This window comes from Salvelinus sp. IW2-2015, linkage group LG7 (genome assembly GCF_002910315.2).
Source record: "Salvelinus sp. IW2-2015 linkage group LG7, ASM291031v2, whole genome shotgun sequence".
NCBI classification, from domain to species: domain Eukaryota; kingdom Metazoa; phylum Chordata; class Actinopteri; order Salmoniformes; family Salmonidae; genus Salvelinus; species Salvelinus sp. IW2-2015.
In genome coordinates this window covers 3,118,903-3,139,480 of record NC_036847.1, presented here as the reverse complement: position 1 = coordinate 3,139,480, position 20,578 = coordinate 3,118,903, and the positions used below count along the sequence as shown (strand labels likewise).

Below are 20,578 nucleotides of genomic sequence, written 5' to 3'. Positions count from 1 at the left end.
ATCTGCCTCTACTTGACTGAGTTTACATGGCTCGCAGCGGCCAGGGAGGGAGGGGCGGATGGAGGGAGGGAAAAAGGGAATGAGGGTGGGAGGGAAAAAGGGAATGAGGGTGGGAGGGGAAAAGGGAATGAGGGCGGGGCAAACAGAGGGAGGGACAGAGAGCTAAAATGTCTGCTCACACTCTATCCTGTATTTCTCCATTTCCTGGACCTCGGCGATAGACTCTCGCAGGTCGTCAGTGAACTTCTTGCGGTCCTGGGGGTTGGGCGCATTAAAGTTGATGAGGACCTTGATGTCGGCACCTGGTATGGCTGATGTAAGCCTGATTCCATTCCCGTAATCTGGACCAAACACAGAGAGAGAGAGACCTTTAAAACTCAGGGCATCGACCACAAAGGAAGTTTAAAATCTGTCTAATGTTTTGAAAGTATAAACAGTGTCTCGTTCCATCATCACAGGATGGTTACATGTATATAGATGTGCAAATTGAACCCAGTGGGATGTACTATATAACCATGCTGGGCTAACAACACATCGCAGAGATGGTGAATGGGCAGGGAGAGGTCTGTTCTACTTACACTGGTTCTCAAACATCAGAACCTGCATCCCATACAGAGAGAAAGACTGCCGGAAGCTGTATGTCACAGAGTTCTTCTTCTTCTGGAAAATCTTTGTCACCTGCACCCAAATAAAACACCCAAACAAGCACACAGACAAATACACGAGTTATACTGTGAGGGCAAGAAACATATTGGAGAAACCCCAAAAAAAGTTTGAACTGAAAGCTCATAGACTGTACTTCTTTGCTCATTGTTGTTGCTGTGAGGTCACATTTGAAAGACCATATTTGACTAACCATATTTAACACAGGACAGGGCAGGACAAAAGGRGGGAGAGGACACGTACCACCAGAAGGTCATTAAACAGGAAGATCTCCCGCTGGTGCAGGCCTAACTTCTGGAGCTTGTTGGGGTCTGGCACTTCAAACAGCCGACAGTAGCACACTAGCCTGCGATGGGGCAGGGACAGCACCTAGAAACCAACCCAGCGACATTACTCACTAACACACACAGCGGTCAGGCCCTGGGCTTAGGTCAAAGAGTAATATGACCCCAAATTGAAGTATAACTGTTGTTAAGCGCACATGCACGCACTCAGACATACGTGCGCAAACGCACACACACCCCTCAGCTATGCCAACAGGGAAATGAAAACAAACAGTGAGCCTCTATTTTAGGATGATTTAGTGTGAGGAGTGCAGMGGAAATGGGTTATAATCCGAATAGTGTGCTATAAAACCCTGTGTGATGCTGTTTCTCCTCGTTACATTATTCATCRTAATGTATTCATTGTCGTTAGGAGAGGTGGTTTCACCACCCTACTTTGTTCGGAAGTCKGGGGGACACAGAGTGATTAGACTAGGTTCCCTTGGATCAAAACACATCTGTCACTTATTCCCCACACAAATTGTGCTCATAAAACTTGAATACCAGGAAATGAAGACGGTATAAAACTGTCTCATTCATCCAATGAAAAGCAGGAGCCAGCTGATATCGAGATGATTTTCATCTAGTCTATGACTATGTAAACAGTGTAACGGCAGTAGAACAGAAGCCTGTGAGCACATAGGTTACAGAAGGTTACATCGTTTATTCTTCTCCCAAATAGATTCAGAACAGTCTTTCAGCACGTCTCACCCCTAAAACATTCATGACTAATAATACCCACTCTAACAAATGCCCTCTGTCTGTGGGAGGCTTCTGTGTGGATAGGAGTGTGTGCGTATGTGTGTGTGTGTGTGTATGTACGCACATGTGTGTATGCGTGTGTCTGTGTGCAGCCTCTCTGTGTGGTCGGCTTCTTGGCAGCGATGCATGCTCAACTCAGCACAGTCAGGAAACGGTGCAGCTCACTGGCACCGAGGAATGTATATGTGTTGACTCGGTCTACAGGTGCATCACAGGWGATCCTGCTCATCTCAGTAATAGGTGTGGACTTTTAGGGGCAGGAAGACCCTTAATCCCAACTAAAGCCATCTGAAACAGCAATTATCTACAGGATGTGGYTTATTTTAGCCATCCTGACACTAAGACTGGGTGATGTTAATACAGGCCGAACCCCTTGCTTTACATAGAAACTGTGGGTGAGTAAAATGACGCATAACAATGACATGATCATTGCATGCCAAACTGTGACCATGTACTTACACATCCTATTCCATGGTGGAGAGATCCAATCTGCAATGGGAGGACAGAGAAAATATCAGAGGGAGACTCTCATTACTGTTTTAAGTGCATACAGGACACGTGCCTACAACCTGTTACATACAGTTGAAGTCAGAAGTTTACATASKCCTTAGCCAAATACATTTAAACTCAGTTTTTCACAATTCCTGACATTTAATCCTAGTAAAAATTCCCTGTCTTAGGTCAGTTAGGGTCACCACCTCATTTTAAGAATGTGAAAATAATCAGAATAAATAGAGAGAATGATTTAGTGCAGCTTTTATTTCTTTCATCACAGTGGGTCAGAAGTGGTCAGAGTTAACATACACTCAATTAGCATTTGGTAGTATTGCCTTAAATTGTTTAACTTGGGTCAAAAGGTTTTGAGTAGACTTCCATAAGCTTATCACAATAAGTTGGCTGAATTTTGGGCCATTCCTCCTGACAGAGCTGGTGTAACTGAGTCAGGTTTGTAGGCCTCCTTGCTCGCACACGCTTTTTCAGTTCTGCCCACACATTTTCTATAGGATTGAGGTCAGGGCTTTGTGATGGCCACTCCAATTCCTTGACTTTGTTGTCCTTAAGCCATTTGCCACAGCTTTGGAAGTATGCTTGTGGTCATTGTCCATTTGGAAGACGCATTTGCGACAAAGCTTTAACTTCCTGACTGATGTCTTGAGATGTTGCTTCAATATATCCACATAATTTTCCTGCCTCATGATGCCATCTATTTTGTGAAGTGCACCAGTCCCTCCTGCAGCAAAGCACCCCCACAACATGATGCTGCCACCCCCGTGCTTCACGGTTGGATGGTGTTCTTCGGCTTGCAAGCCTCCCCCTTTTTCTCCAAACATAACGATGGTCATTATGGCCAAACATTTCTATTTTTGTTTCATCAGACCAGAGGACATTTCTCCAAAAAGTACAATCTTTGTCCCCATGTGCAGTTGCAAACCGTAGTCTGGCTTTTTTATGGCAGTTTTGGAGCAGTGGCTTCTTCCTTGCTGAGCGGCCTTTCAGGTTATGTTGATATGTTTTACTGTGGAAATAGATACTTTTGAACCTGTTTCCTCTAGCGATCTTCACAAGGTCCTGCTGTTGTTCTGGGATTGATATGCACTTTTCGCACCAAAGTAAGTTCATCTCTAGGAGACAGAACGCGTCTCCTTCCTGAGCGGTATGTCACCTGCGTGGTCCCATGGTGTTTATACTTGCATACTATTGTTTGTACAGATGAACGTGGTACCTTCAGGCATTTGGAAATTGCTCCCCAAGGATGAACCAGACTTGTGGAGGTCTACAATTTTTTTTCTGAAGTCTTGGCTGATTTCTTTTGATTTTCCCATGATGTCAAGCGAAGAGACACTGAGTTTGAAGGTAGGCCTTGAAATACATCCACAGGTACACCTCCAATTGACTCAAATGATCTCAATTAGCCTATCAGAAGCTTCTAAAGCCATGACATCAATTTCGGGAATTTTCCAAGCTGTTTAAAGGCACAGTCAACTTAGTGTATGTAACCTTCTGACCCACTGGAATTGTGATACAGTGAATTATAAGTGAAATAATCTGTCTGTAAACAATTGTTGGAAAAAAAACATGTGTCATGCACAAAGTAGATGTCCTAACCGACTTGCCAAAACTATAGTTTCTTAACAAGACATTTGTGGAGTGGTTGAAAAATGAGTTTTAATGACTCCAACCTAAGTGTATGTAAACTTCCGATATATGGTCCAAGACATCTGTCTGTTTACGTCTGTATAAGCCATGAGACATTTATGTGCAAGCAACCCTCATGGGAACCTCAAAGTAGGGTTTCAGTAATCCTGTCCGTGAGTCAGTAATGAGTTGAATGAAGTGGTTTAATCAACTGAGGTGAAAACAAGATCTCTAGCTCTACAATACCAGTGGGACAGATACAGTACATCATGGAAGTCTAATTTGTTGTTTAATGTCCAGGTACTTCACTGTACCTCCGGCCCTCTGAGGGTTTTGATACTGCCGTTTAGTGATGATGAGGGATCATTTTTCTTTGGGGTATACGGGGTTAATCACTCCTTTAAATTCCTGGGGTCACTGAGAATCTCAGGCTTTTTCCCCTTCTACCTTTACATGACTGAAATGACGCAATCTCCATTGCACTGCACACTGCCCTAAACAAGAAAAATAACTATGTAAGAATACTGTTAGACTACAGCTCAGCCTTCAACACCATAYTYKCCTCCAAGCTCATCACTAAGCTCAGGGCCCCGGGTCTGAACCCCTCCCTGTGCAACTGGGTCCTGGACTTCCTGACYGGCCGACCCCAAGTGGTGAAGGTAGGCCACAACACCTCCACCATACTGATCCTCAGGAGGGGCTGAGTACGCACCCCACAGGGGAGGGGCTGAGTATGCACCCCACAGGGGTACGTCCTCAGCCCCTCCTGTACTCCCTGTTCACCCATGACTGCGTGGCCACGAACGCCTCCAACTCAATCATCAAGTTTGTTGACGACAACAGTAGTAGACTTGATTACCAACAATGACGAGACAGCCTACAGGGAGGAGGTGAGAGCCCTGGCTGAGTGGTGAAAGGAAAATAAACTCTCTCTCAACGTCAACAAAACGAAGGTGCTGATTGTGGACTACAGGAGACAGCAGAGAGAGCACACCCCCATCCACAGGCCCGAAGTAGAAAGGGTCAAAAGCTTCAAGTTCGGCGTGAACTTCACTGACAACCTGAAATGGTCCCTTCACACAGAATGCGCAACAGCGGCTCTTCAAACTTGGCCCCTAAGACCCTCACAAACTTTTGAATCTTAGTCACTGTTCTAGCTGGCGAGCACCCGGTACTCTACCCTGAACCCTAGAGTCTGCTGCCCTATGTACATAGTAATTAAACACTGGTCACTTCACTAATATTTACATACCGTTTTACCCACTTTATATGTATATACTGTATTCTAGTCATTGAACACTGGTCACTTTAATAATGTTTACATACTGTTTTACCCACTTTATATGTACAGTGCATTCGGAAAGTATTCAGACGCCTTGGCTCTTTCCAAATGTTATGTCACAGACTTATTAAAAAAAATATTTAAAAAACAATGTTTATCAATCTGCACACAATCCCCATAAGAACAAAGCGAAAACAGGTTTTTAAAAATGTTTGCAAATGTATAAAAAATATCAAACAGAAATACCTTATTTAGATAAGTATTCAGACCCTTTGCTATGAGAATTGAAATTGAGCTCAGGTGCATCCTGTTTCCATTGATCATCCTTGAGATGTTTCTACAACTTGATTGGAGTTAAATTCAATTTTTTGGAAAAGGCACACACCTGTTTATATAAGGTCCCACAGTTGACGGGACCTTGTCAGAGCAAAAACCAAGCCATGAGGTCGAAGGAATTGTACGTAGAGCTCCGAGACAGGATTGTGTTGAGGTACAAGGTACAGCTCTGGGGAAGGGTACCAAAACATTTCTGCAGCATTGTGTGTGAAAGTGTGAAAACACCCTTAAAGACTAACCAAGAAAGCCTCATAGCTCTAATCACTGCCAAATGTGATTCTAACATGTATTGACTCAGGGGTGTGAATACTTATGTCAATTAGATATTTCTGTATTTAATTTTCAATAAATGTGCAAAAATGGCTAAAAACACGTTTTCACTTTGTCATTATCGGGTATTGTGAGTAGATGGGTGAGAAAATGCATTTAATCAATTTTGAATTAAGGCTGTAACTCAACAACATGTGGAATAAGTCAAGGGGTATGAATACTTTTGTGGGCACTGTGTATACTGCTGTATAAACCTTTTCTATTCATATACTGTCCATACGATATTTACACATCATTATATGTGTATATATACATTATATGTTTATATTCCGCTCTCTGACATTGCCCATTCTGATATTTCTTAAATATATATTTTTGGATGATGTGTTTATTGCTTTAAAAAAATTATTGCTAGGCATTACTGCCCTGTTGGAACTATAAACACAAGCATTTCGCTGCACCTGCGATAACATCTGCAYAATCTGTGTACACAAGCAATACAATTTGATTTGTTGTTTACCCTCTGTTTTTGCTCCTATATAGTAAGTGTAATTAGGCTATGCCTTTCACTATACTAAGTGTTATATATATTAGTGCAGTGGTACTCATTGCGCAAGRCCTTCATTTGCAGATTGCGGTGATTTTCCTATTTCCCATTCATAAAACATAACAATGATACAATTTCAATTCAATGTCTTTAATGGAAGCCTGAATCACGTCATTGAATATACCTATTGCTCCCTGGACGGCAGACAGATGGCAGTYTAGCGCAGCTGTTGAACAGAAAGGCCGAAATAGAAKGCAACTGCTCAGCTACAGCGACCGACACATCAGTCTGCTACTCCCATTTAATTTTGCAGTCTGGTAGACATGGATATTTGTTTTGTTCTGCATAATAGGACTACCTCACTTTGTCTTATTTGACAGAAGGCAGTCAATTGTTTTGAAGGAGCAAATTTAGAGCGACATTTCCAGTCACACCGTGCCCACTTTGACAAAACATATCCGCCACAAAGCAACCTCCAGAAATTACAAAATAGCGCAACTCAAAAGACAGCTCAAAGGACAACAACAAATGATGGACAGATCTAGCGCTGTTGCAGAGAAAACGACAAGGCAACATATGAGATTGCTTGGATACTTGCGAGAAACAAGGCTCTCCTGAACATGGCTCTCTCGGGATATGCTGTCTGAGTCGGTACAGCCACCTGGATTCTTTGTGCATCGTGCCCGACAGGAATAAACATCTCTCCGGGAAGAAGATGGGCGAGGGCTGTATGTTTCATGATTAACGACTCAAGGTGTAACAACATGCAGGAACTCAAGTCCTTTTGTTCACCTGACCTAGAATTCCTCAAACTGAAATCGCGAACCACCACATTTAACCATGGAAAGGTGAATGGGAATATGGCCGAATCCAAACAGTGTAGTTATTCCCTCTGCAAGGCAATCAAACAAGCAAAATGCCAGTGTAGAGTCGCAATTCAACGGCTCAGACACAAGACGTATGTGGCAGGGTCTAGAGTCAATCACAGACTACAAAAGGAAAACCAGCCATGTCACGGACACCGACGTCTTGCTTCCAGACAAACTAAACACCTTCTTTGCCCGCTTTGAGGATAATGCAGTGCCACAGARGCAGCCCGCTACCAAGGACTGTGGGCTCTCCTTCTCCGTGGCCTACATGAGTAAAACATTTAAATGTGTTAACCCTCGCAAGGCTGCTGGCCCAGACGGCATCCCTATGCGCTTCCTCAGAGCATGCGCAGACTAGCTGGCTGGTTTGTTTACGGACATATTCAATCTCTCCCTATCCCAGTCTGCTGTCCCCACATGCTTCAAGACGGCCACCATTGTTCCTGTACCCAAGAATGCAAACGTAACTGAACTAAATGACTATCGCCCTGTAGCACTCACTTCTGTCATCATGAAGTGCTTTGAGAGACAAGTCAAGGATCATATCACCTCCACCTTACCTGTCACCCTAGACCCACTTCAATTTGCTTACCACCCCAATAGGTCCACAGACAATGCAATCGCCATCACACTCCACCTGGACAAGAGGAATACCTATGTAAGAATGCTGTTCATTGACTATAGCTCAGCATTCAACACCATAGTACCGTTCAAGCTCATCATTAAGCTTGAGGGCCTGGGTCTCAACCCCGCCCTGTGCAATTGGGTCCTGGACTTCCTGACGGGCCGCCCCCAGGTGGTGAAGGTAGGAAACAACCGCTCCACTTCGCTGATCATCAACACTGGGGCCCCACAAGGGTGTGTGCTCAGTCCCCTCCTGTACTCCTTGTTCACCCATGACTGTGTGGCCATGCATGCCTCCAACTCTTGCCTATGCCGCTCTGTCATTGCTCGTCCATATATTTATATGTATATATTGTTATTCCATTCCTTTACTTATATTTGTGTGTATTAGGTAGTTGTTGTGGAATTGTTAGATTACATGTTAGATATTGCTGCACTGTTAGAACTAGAAGCACAAGCATTTCACTACACTCGCAATAACATCTGCTAACCATGTGTATGTGACAAATATAACTTGATTTGCTTTGATAGTGTGTAACGAAAAGTCCCAACACTCTCTCTCCATGGATAAATGTGCGTCTTTGGGCTGTATTTGACAAACGGAATGCCATAGTTAATCGAGGGGCTATGGAGTGACACATTTAATTAAGACGAGTCATGCCAGAGTAAACCCAAGGGCGTTTCAGGCATCTGCCTTTTATCAAGCACTATGCAAAAAGTGCAGTAGCAGAGTTTTAGGTACATTGTGTGCTCCTCACCGGTTTCTTCCCCACTATGAGTTTCTCCACCTTCTGGACTTGAGACACATGGTCCTCGTTGGTCTTCAGCTCCCTCTTCCTGATCCTTTCATATATTCCTACCAGAGTCTCCCTGGGGATGTCCTCCCCATCATCCACCCCTGAGGAGGAGAGGGACAATGGTTACACACACACCACACACAACACACACACACACACACACACACACACACACACACACACACAAAAAGCACGGACCGCACAACGCGCGCACACACACTTTGTCTTTTCCATTTCGCGTGAGAATATGAATCCCTCTTATCCAATTACTCCTCCTTGTTTTACCATTGCCGACACTCATCACGATGGAGGATGAATCAGCCCGTCACGCTTTACTTCTCGAATAAAATCTCAAATGCCAAGCAAAAAACGACAAGTAGTTGACTGTGCTTCTATCGCGCTGCTCACCCAAGACTAAGAATTGCTAATGTGATTGTGTGAAGGCGCAATTAATGACTGTTGACACATTTCCATCAAGGTCGTCGCTACCTCAAAACAGCCTCGACTCAAACACACAGTCGCAGCCTGCCCTTGTGAACTGCCCGACGCTGCCAGATATTGAAATGGAATTTTAAAACACACGTAACATGTGACAGCCTCTTCAGACAGTCAACATTCTGCTGTCACCCTCCCTATGAAAAATGTCTTGTTTTCATCTGTGTGCGATGAAAATGTTGCTTTCGTGATTGAAACGCTAATCATGTAGCACAAATTAACCTGTTCCATTTGTGATTGCTTATTCTCTGCTCCACTTCTGTCCTGCTGAGCTGGAGTGGATGTGTGCTTTCTACTTTTAATCCAGATAGATAGCACTGTTACAGGTGGGCCTTGTTAAAAGCGGTGAAGAAATCACATTGTGAATGTCCTACACTCACTTGATGAAGTTTTTAGTCGATTTTATCATTCTTTATTTTCTCTAAAATATGTAGAGGACAATGTCTCCGTTTTGTCTTCAGAAACCATGACATCCCCCCCCCCCCTCTCTCTCACCTCGGAGGTTCTTGACGAAGTCCTCCAGCTTCATCTTCCTCTCTGGCTTGACGTTGGGGCTGTACATGTCTGTGTTGAGGAGGATGATGGCGAAGGCCAGGATGAAGATGGTGTCAGGGTTCCGGAACTGTCGCACTACCGTGGGGTTACAGATACAGTAGCGTTGGCTGGAATACAAAACAACAGGAAAGGGAGATGACATCACGTGTCAGAGGTGAAAAGAGAGTCAGAGGCTTTTGACATAGAGAGCCATCATAGAATGCATTTGAATATAAAACCGGATTTTGTCCACACATTTGTCTTATTGACTTGCTGGTGAAAATGTGTAAAGCCAGTATACAATGCATCACATGATGGACAATAACTGTCAACATTGTGTGTGTACCGTGTCATCATTATTGCAGCATTGCGTGAGGAACTGTCCTATTTACTCAAGCAAAAGTAACTGAAGCACCAAGTCCCTCTACGCATTAATAAGTCATTTAGCCAACACGGTGTTGTGAGCAAAGTCAGCAGTGACTTGCATTTTCAAGACATTGGTCAACATTTGCATTACATTTGAAAATGTAACGCAAAAGAGTGAAGAACTGTTAGGTCACTCGTGAGAGAGAAAACGTTATCCGAAACTAATGTGCAGTACTCTAGCGATTATAGTATTTTGGTTGATGTTGTTACCATTTTAAAATGCTAATACTGACCTGTAGTACCCTCTTGGCCAAACCTGTCTACGTGAATAGCCCCTCATCCTCAGTCTACATGTGTGCTTATATCCCCACCCCCCCCATCCTAACGTGGCTGTCTACCTAGTATATGCTTCTCGGAGCCGTCGATCGGTTGGCTCACCTGTAGGCTTCGATGAGGCGCTCCACCTTCTGGGCCTCTCCCTGGACCCGGATGTGATTCTGGAACTTCCTCAGTGCCTCGTCCAGCTCCATTGACGAGAAATCCATCTCGTCCACCACACAGCTGGAACACACAACCAACCAATGAATTCCCTAACCAACAAATACGTAATTGATTTGTATAGTATTTAAAGTTGGAATCCTTAATTGAAACAATAAGAAAGCAGTCACCCCCACCTGTGTTTTGGTCAAAAACTGAGGGATGGGCCTGGAGAAATGTAACCACTCTCACATTCAAAGCGAGCGCCATGTATACCAGGACTGACCATACACGACACACAAATTAAACCACGTTTTGAGGCTATGCAAGTGTTTGTTTACATTCACTTTGTTTACAAACAGTGTAAACATATGCTTCAAGAATCAATGGGTATATATCATTAATTAAGACCAACAATGTATGTGGAAACTAAGGATTCCAGCTTTAACAGCAAGTTCAGTAAACTCCGATATGACATCAATATCAAATGTAAAAATGCAACCGATGTCGATATGTACTTTCCATATTGGTGCCCATCTCTAGTTCAAATCTACACGTGGAAAAGTGGTTATTACAAAAGTCCATCTCATTCACTACCCAGCTGAAACGCGCAGACCAGGGGGGGGGGGCATTCTGCACCCAGCAGGTCAAGATGTGTCAAAATCTAATAGGGATCCACCTAGTAGTCCTTTGAAAATACATAAAGCACATTTGAGAGAGGTCAAGTGTGAGGAGCAGCAGATTGTTGAGAGAAACAGAGTGTGGACGTTCTACTAGGCTGACCCAAGGCCACAGATACACAACGTTCGGCCATCTTACTTTGAGATGTAGAATTTTAAACGGGCACAATGTTGGAACCAACTGTTCCAAGACAATTACCTCCCAGTTAGGATATAAATGAAGAGCGGTGAATGCAAAGATGGCTTGCTGAACTTGGAACAGTACGTCTATTGTTCTGGCCTGGCCTACAGTATAATGCTAGCTGTGCAAGGCACTGTGATCCCCCAATCAATGTTTTTTTGATAGACAATAACAAGTGTCACATGACCTGGCCTTTACAAATTAGTACTCACTCCAGGACGTCTCTGTTGAACTGTTTCTGACGGTTGCCCAGGAACTCTCCAATCATCTGCCTGCTCAGGCCCTTCCTCTGAAGCAGGAAGTGAGCCACACCCACAGGCGTGTCCGGGACGAACCCTCTCTCAGTCAAGTACTGGACGCCTTTCTCTGGCTTCCTGCAGACACACAAGAAAGAAGGGTTCGTGTTTATAGCGAAGCAGACAGACACAATGAGACTGACACCAAAGGTGACCCGACTGAAAAAGTCTAGCATGACATCAAAATAAGGCCTTTTTGAAGCAGGTGTGTCCTTCTGCGACCTATTCAGTCATTTTACAGAGCCAAGTGTGGTGTTTGATTCTGTGACTGATAGGAAGTGGCCACAACAGGAACAGGGTGGTTAATATTTAATAAGGGCACAGAAAATGGAGCGACTGTCTGGCTGTATGTAGTAGAGGATAAACTGATGGACTGTAAAACTGCACCTGTCTGGATTTCTCATCTACAGAATATCAGTCCTATAAAAGTAGACCTATGAGTCTACAAAGAGTTTACACGAATGCACAAATATATACCTTAGCCCATAGGCCTACCTTATACAAATTGTATGCATTTTTACCATTTCATAGGACTTGTCTTTAACCCTGCTAATTCACTTGAATTCGACTGATTGCCTTATATTGTGTGGCCCAAATACAATCCTGATAACTGTAAATAGGTCACCTCGGTTTCTCTATACGAACCCCTCTGCTCATTTACCCTTAATTACACCAATCAGTGGACAACCACGTTAGCACTCAGTCAGAGCTGAGCACCTACTTGTTGAAGAGGTTCAGGCCGATGCGGTAGTGCCTCTTGCGGATCACATCGTTGCTGAAGACGGGCGAGTCCCAGCTGTTGCGTGTCTCTTTGTGGTACGTCTGCTTGCAGAGTGTCTGCTCCCTCAGGCTGTCCCTGGACGACTCAGAGCTGCAATTGATGGTGTCGTTGGAGTTAGACGTGCTATTGATGCTGTCGTTATCCCCGTCTGAGAAGTCGGACTCAGACTTGCTCTGCCGATTGGCAGAGCCGTTGATGGCCAGGTGGCTTTCCAGCGCCCGGTGGCGGTGGCGGAGGGGCGCCTCGTCGTCCCTGGAGGGCGCCCGCGGGGGTGGGCCATGAGAGATGTGTTTGGGGCTAGCCTTGGAGGACGCCATGATGTGGCTGCCCCCGTGAGGCTCGTAGACGGGCGGCCGTTTGACGGAGCTGCGGTCAGAGCGGTCACTGTGTTCGGCGGAGCTGTCGCTGGGCGGCTCGATGGTCAGCAGGGGGAGGTGGTCCACCCTGAGCCGCTGCTCCTGGCACTCCAGGGAAGGGGTGCTGCGGCAGCTGGTGTCTGTGTCACGCCCCTCATCTTTAGCGTCCAGGGGCCAGTACTCCTGGGAGGAGTTGGCTGAGCGCAGGCGTAGGTCTGACTCAATGCTGGAGGGCTGGTCACCAGACCCCCGCGACAGACCCAGAGAGGGAGACAGCTCCTCCTCGTCGATAAACAGAGTCACATCGCTGTAGGATGCCATCATGTCCTCTCGCATGCGTCCCGCCACCCCGCGGTGAGGCTTCACCTGATAGGCCACCTCCCTCTCCACCTCGGGGCAGCCCATGGCCTCAGGGTCAAGACCCTCGTCGCCCTGCAGGCTGCGGCAGTTCAAGGCGTCATCAATGGATTCGGCCAGAGACTTCACCTGCCTGGAGAAGGCGTCCTCCAACTCCGTGATGGCGTCCGTCAGGTCGTTCTGGGAGGCGGGGTGAGACGCCATGTTGGCCTGGTGGTGGACCTCCATGTCCCCGCACTCGGACTGTACCAAGGCCAGGGGGGTGCCGTCGTCTGTCAGGGACACCTGTTTCCCCTCAAAGTAGGAGCTGTGGACTTTCTCAGGGCCCTCGAAGGAGAACTGCATCCTCATGTTGGACAGGACGATGCGTCGAGACATGCGGTTCTCAGACATAGAACTCCTGAGACGCTCAAAGTTTTTGTTCATCTGGTACTGGCGGAAGGCTGTCTGGATGGTTCGGGCCGCATGCCGGGTTATGAAGCGTCCTCCATATTTACGCTCCAGCATCTCCACCTGACGGACAGAGGAGAACGGATTATCACAACTTCTTGATTATAGGATAAGGATTATATTTTGACAAATGATGACCAATGCTCAAACACTTGTGGGACTGAATGGATCTTTCCAGGGAAACATGGCTATAATCTATTAGTAATACACATTTCAAGGACGAGCAGAGAACCTGTAGCAAAGCAATGCCATGGTTTTGTTTTCTTCTCAAGGGTATCTGTAGATGTTCGAGTGTTTGTAGTGTGGTCATTGACAGAGGTTCAGTAAGGGAAATGTTATTTTGTCTTTAAATTAAAGGGAGTCCTATCGAGACCAAGGTCTCTTTTGCAAGGGAGCCCTGCATCTTACAATTACACAACAAATTACACAGAAAATAAATTAAAAATTACACTCATGAAAAACATTCCTCAGCAAAGAGGTCCTCAATCAACACTCTGAGCTGTCCGAAAGGCACCAATACATCCATTTGTAGAGAACTCATAAGATAGTTTCTTTGCTCTCCATGTATGGAACAAAAAGCTATTTTCCCTAAGTCTGTAGCAACAGACAGCACTTCCAGAGTTCGCCATCCTTGTGATCTGGTTTGGTAACTCAAACTTTATGGGTAAGTAAAGATGTCAGGTAATGTGGGAGTTTTTGCAAAATGGCTTCATAAGTCTCGATAGGACATATACAGGGTGGGTCTGAAACAGTGATACCCTACCTGTTTGTCCTGGAGGTCAGCGGAGAGCTCATAGCCCTCGGAGAGCGAGCGGGAGCGTTTGATGGCCTCCTCCTCGGCCTGCTTGCGGAGGATGGACTGTGAGTGCTGGAGCTTGGGCCTGCGGGGGGGCCGCTGGGGGCCCGGCTGCACCCCGTGGCTGTAGAGGGGGCCCTCGAAACGGTCTGGGCTTATCACTGGGCCCCTGTAGCTTGCTCCACCGTCACTCTCACTGGGCCGCGCATCCCCCTCCACACTGCAATGACACAGAGGAAGAGATACACAGTTAGTCTACTGCAATGACACAGCAAGAAATACAGTTACTATTTCAACCCCATCCACACTGCAATGATACAGAGAGAGAAAAAAAGTCACTCAAAGCTTTCATAGCCTGTGCTCATCCACTGCTCTCTCAATAGTCACCCCATACTGACACTCATTGAGCAGGCATCTCATCCATTACTACACTAGAACCTATTAGGTACAGCAATCACCACTAACATTGACATTTCATTCTTTCATAGTGTGTATATTACTTTAAACACTGTGCTGCAGAATAAGTTCAGGAAATGTCGACGACTTCAAGTACCCACGGCGTGAATTCCAACTAAGCCGTGGATGCCTAAATGAAAACAGCCAAAGGAAACAGTGAGGGTTGAAGTCCGTGTTCCTGTGTGTTCAGACACTTCATTAAAGAGCCAACAGTTGGTGGCAGAGCAGCATTCAGCAAAACCACGACTCGCACGGGTAAATACTGCAGTCGTTTCTCAGAAGTGCTGATACTCTCATTCCTAGACACAGCCTACATCTCAACACTGCGCTGATTAAAAGTGCATGTAAGTGGGTCTGCCTTGATTAACCATTTGAAATATGACTGTTAACAGCCCTATTCATTTTCTAACATGTCACCAACCCAATCTCTATGAATAAATTCAACACAGTCAGGATATTGATAAGGACGTAATCCCACAGCAGTAAGAACCAGGTGGAGCGTCAAACTAACCGGAGCAACCCAACCCTTCAACCCAGCATATGGTCAAACAGGAGAGGGTACTCACTCACTCTTACGTTCAACAGTTTGAGAAGACTGCTTCTTCACACGCAGAGACATCCTGTTCTCGATGAACTGCCAACTCTTCCTCCATGCCTTGTCCACCATGTTGAAGATTTGAGTACACGCTCCTCCAGGAAACTCAGTCTGCACCAGGCAGTTCAAAGTTCAACCAGTGACCAATGACAGTTACATCATGTTTGGCATTTAGGAGCCTCACTTCTACTAAAGAGAGTCCAATATATATTCCAAAGTCCAGCTGGAGCGCACGGTGACAAGGTAAATACATCAAACGTTACCAATAATTCAGAACCGACTTAAACGGAAGACGATTCAATGAGTCAACGTGGAAGTGTGTATGGGAGGCTTCACAATATAACTCCTGTCTTAACTCTGGTCACGGGTGCTTTCACTTTAACACAGGACGTGTTGTGTTTTGAATAGTGACTTCACCTGTTAGTGTACACATGACACACCCCTTGTTTCTTAGGTACATACAACCACTGCCCTCCTCATACAGGAGACTGCCAACTACCGAGTTACAGCCAGGAGGATTTGTTGCTGGATGTACACTACAAATAAGGAAATTCATCTTCAAGTTGCAATACAAACTACAGCCAGTGTGGCTTTTAGCAATGATTTCACAGTTTAGCAATGCCTTTTCCAATTTCCATTGTACGCTAAATGAGAAATAGTGATACTGGACAATTGTTTACAGAAATTGATATTCAGACTATTTGACTCATCTTACACCACACCCAAAAGTACCAAACAAGGTCGATTCCCTATAACATGCGACCTACAAACAGATGTCAGAGTCACAGCTGACCACAGTGTCAATCCCCTGACCATGACCACAGTGTATTTCCAGCCTTATAGTGGGCCGTCGTGACCTTTAAAGTCTAACCACAGTAACTGTATTGAATATTCACGACACACCCTTCTGCATCCCAAATATATACCGACGCCATGTTTACACCCACAGTAAAAGTTTAGTGGGCCCTCCAACTGCCTGATTAAAATGTAGGGGCCTTCTGACTGATAGATGGGCACTAGCACTACTAACGTATGCAGACCACAGCTAAGGAGTCACAGGGGTTAACACGTGAAAGGCATCGAGGAAACGGCCAAAGCCACTCCAGCTTCAATGCAGCTCAATCAGTTTAAAACGTCTCTGAAAGGGACACATTGTGCTTTGTGAGGCCTTTTGTATTCGTTTTAGACATTCAACTGCCTATCAACCAAACAGCAAAGTGTGATTTCTGTAAACATGTTGGTGGGCGTGGCTCTATAGCAGACAGCCAGGCTGCCACCTGGGACGTGGAGGAGTTAGCTGAATACAGACACAGAATGGTGAACTACTACAAAAACGAGGGTCCTGCAGTAAAATTTAAAGTGACGGTTGTGTATGTATTAGGGCTGCCCCCCCCCCCCCCCAAAAAATGTATTGGTCGACCAAGAGTTGTCCTGTTCTTTTGACCAATCGATTGGTCGAAATCTTTAAACTTATTTTTCAATATATAGACAGACACACCCTGTTTATTGACACACCCTGTTTGAATAAAATCAAACTCCATATGCACTGAGCTTGTCTGATACTTTAAGCACACTGTTCGATTAAATAATTAAGACACACAAATGACTCAAGAAAGAGCCCGATGGTCACACTGTGTTAAAAAAAAATGACAGCGAGTGCCTGTGTGAGAGCATTGTCTCGCTCTCTTCCCTACTGCAGCGAAAAGGCACCACAGTACAGCAAGTGTTTATTGCGCTGTCCGTGCTGAAGCTGCAACATCAATTTAGCCATTTCCTTTTTACTTGTTTCTGACTGAAAAGTTCTGTTACCGAAATCACTCATTTGTTTAGGAAAAACATTCCTTATTCCCTCAACCCTTGCTCTCTTTACGTGAAACATCTAAGCATCGCATGCACGTGATCAGTAGGGCCTGACCTATAGCTGATCATAATCACATCGATAAATTGGTTATAACACACTCCGAACAAAGTAACAAGTGACACAAAATGGATGCAGAGGAAGTGAAAAATAAACTCGAAACGGGCGTATGCTTACCGGTTGCTCAGGAGGGAAAGGGGAAGTCAGAATTGTGGAAGACGTTTGACTTAGTTGTGGAAACTACTGGAGATCAAGAAAAAGGAGGGTATAGGAGCAAGCGTTGCGTGAGTATTAAGTGCCAAATAGTTACTGTTAGATTACAATATAATTTTTTCGGACCATTTGGAACAGTGTAAACACTAAATAAGTGGTCCGGAGAGTCTGTTCTAACTGGAAAAAATTATATGTAAAGCCTTTGTTACAGCAGACTAAAAACAGTTGCAAAACAAACGCTTGGTTGCATTTCAAAGCATTACGGTCTCGTATGCTGTGTGACGGCATGAACGAATGAATGATTGATACAGTAGCCTATATATTGAACTATAGGCCTAAGTCAGTTACAGCATAAAGACTAAACAGGATGCGCTCTTAGGCCTACAGCTCGATGTTGGTTATACTAGGCTGCTATACAACGCCTACTAATGATAACGACATTACTTGTTATTATAATGACGGCCATAATATTAACTGTAATAACAAAAATAAGGAGATCAAGAAAAAGGAGGGTATAGGAGCTGCATATTATGTGTGACAAACAAGTTCTGTTAAGATTACAATATTATTTGTCTGCCTGTTTGGAACAGTGTAAACAACACTAAATAAATGATGAGTAATACCAGTCCGTTGTAACGAGAGAAAAAAATTGTAAAGCCTTTATTACAGCATAGTAAAGATAAAAAAACTGACAAATCTGGGAAATTGCTTTATCTGCCGTTTTGCCATTGCGTGAGGCTTGGTGCTCACGGAATTAGTAGGCAATTAAACAAACACTCAAACCGGCAACAGAAACAAGATCCGTCTTATTTCTGTAAATGTATATGGATGATTTATAAAGTCAGGCACATTTAACAGCTAGGCTATTGATTATAGACCTAACTAAGTTTCTCTTCAGTTTTCTTAGACAATTAGGCTAAGGCAAGGGCCGTTTCCTCATTTCTGCTGCTGCTGCCTCCCACGCGTTGATTCAATCCCAATATGCTGGTTAACTTTGCTATTATGCACATAGCAACATAGGGAAAGGCGCCAAATCTACAGCCCACTGAATATTATGTTTCAAAACCGCATTTAACACGGGAGAAAGCGCAGTTGTTATAAAATAATATTAGATTCATTAGTGTTGCACAATTATTTCGACATAATATAACCATATATAATTTCAGTACGACGTCTTACGGTGATGGACTGTTCCATCCCCGTGGCCTCCGCAATGGATTAGTCCACTGAGACAGGCGCGACTAAGACAGGTGTGTTGTGCACCACGAAAAACGACTAAAGAAATCTCAGGTGTTCAACAGCCTATCGACCATACAATTGACCCGTTACAGCCCTAGTATGTATCACGTCGTTATACGTTGTCTGCATTTACAATTTAAGCCCAGCAAAAATAATTGTCCCTTGGGATAAATAAGCTACACCTTATCGAGTTGAACTGAATGTTGTGAGATGAATGAATTTAATGTATTAAAACTCATCGTCACAGCAAGACAATACTTTAAGACATAAATCGGAGCTATACTCCTTCCACAGCTTTCTTCCCCACCAATTTGTCAACAGACTATATCAGAGTAAATTCCTGTGACAGTTTAAGTGGATAACATTAAGTCTCCCTTTCTCTCCAACTCCCCCGTTCTTTTGGGTTGAGACACAGAGGGTCACATAAGGGCATGGTGACACGGGCTACCTTGACAGTAAGTGAATGCTAACCGCCTCCCTTGGAACATTAGATATACACATAGTGTCCTGTCTCTAGACCATTTAGACCTGCAGACAGCTAGCTACAGCTACAATACACACAGAGGCCTATTTACTGCATGCGGCACCAAACACAAACCCAGTGTGACAGAGTGAAATCACACGTCTTGCGTAATCGCCGCGGGGACGAGTGTCCCCGACCATCTGTCGTGGCGGACTGTGTGACCATGCGTCCTTCCCTGGAGTGAGAGGCAAGCGCACCGAGCATGCTGCCACAGTACCACCAGAGACCAGCGATAACCATGCTTTATATTCATTTCAGGGGACTGTTGGAAGTGGTGGTTTAGTTGGCGTAACAGACTACACCGAACCGAATAAACATAGCTTCTACATCTGCATTGCTTGCTGTTTGGGGTTCTAGGGTGGGTTTCTGTAGAAGCACTTTGTGACAGCTGCTGACCTAGAAAGGGCTTCATAAATACATTTGATCACAAAGTCCCTGAACCGTGTTATAGTGAACCTCTTGCTCTATGATGCTGGCTGTGTTTTTCACATAAACAAAGACTTATTTTTCCTGATCCTGTTTAAAAATAAGCTTTCCTACAGAGATTTAGAACCTGTTTTCTGTACGCTAGTGTAAGAGCTTTCGGGGGTTTGTTCTTCGTTGTGTCCGGCCATGTAAGATAGTAGCTAAGTGGACATGGTTGCTTTACAGTGCGCGATTCCCTCTCCTCTACTGCGCTGGCCCTTTCCATGGAATACTGAAGACACTCACCAGCATTCTTGACCTCACCCTCTCCTCCTCCACTTCTCCAGCTCCATCCATCACCCATTCTCCCTCTGCTTTTATTTCTCCCACGTCAGCCACCAAGATGGTGTAATGTAAGTAAGAAGAGGAAGAAGGCGAGAGAAAGAGACTCCGAGTGATGTTCTCTTCAAGGCCAGCCTCACTTCTCCTCTGTCAGGTCAGTTGTTCATGACGGCGGGAAAAGAACCGGGGGGGGGGGGGGACGGAAGGAAGAAACAGCGGCGTATTAGTGAGCAGATGTTTCATTTTGCGGTGAAAAGAAGGGAGAGAGGAGGAGAGGAAAGCAGGGCTTCAGATGACATCGCTCCAGGAGAGAGCTTTTAAAAGAACAACACATCTACAGACTCCACTTGGTTATTTGAGTTAGGACTACAAATCCACTGTCCTTCTCAGCCAATCAGATACAACGGGGATTAACAAAGCACCAAAAAGAAAGGTAAACCAGTGGCAAGGTAATGAATGAAGTAATATAAGAAACACCTCCCCCCCAAAAAAAGAGATTCAAATTGCTTTCCCCATCACTTTAAATAAAGTTTGACTTGTCTTTTATTATATTAGCAAACTAGAAGCAG

At 44.8% G+C, this 20,578-nt stretch overlaps 1 protein-coding gene across 8 annotated transcripts in view; it reads right to left on the bottom strand.

Annotated features, from left to right (window-relative positions):
* The window catches only part of LOC111966202 (IQ motif and SEC7 domain-containing protein 1), a 177,428-nt gene that overhangs the window by 9,710 nt on the left and 147,140 nt on the right, over positions 1-20,578 (bottom strand). For 7 of the 8 annotated variants that reach the window (XM_023990656.2, XM_023990663.2, XM_023990657.2 and 4 more), the window contains 10 exons: positions 14,346-14,598; positions 12,360-13,645; positions 11,555-11,716; positions 10,443-10,565; positions 9,600-9,766; positions 8,571-8,710; positions 2,208-2,237; positions 907-1,032; positions 579-678; positions 180-341 (listed from right to left, as the gene is read on the bottom strand). In XM_023990656.2, coding sequence (XP_023846424.1) covers positions 180-341; positions 579-678; positions 907-1,032; positions 2,208-2,237; positions 8,571-8,710; positions 9,600-9,766; positions 10,443-10,565; positions 11,555-11,716; positions 12,360-13,645; positions 14,346-14,598 — 2,549 coding nt within the window. Of the gene's footprint in view, positions 1-179; positions 342-578; positions 679-906; positions 1,033-2,207; positions 2,238-8,570; positions 8,711-9,599; positions 9,767-10,442; positions 10,566-11,554; positions 11,717-12,359; positions 13,646-14,345; positions 14,599-15,400; positions 15,749-20,578 lie in introns of those variants that run through there. The other variant, XM_023990658.3, reaches the window with a different exon arrangement.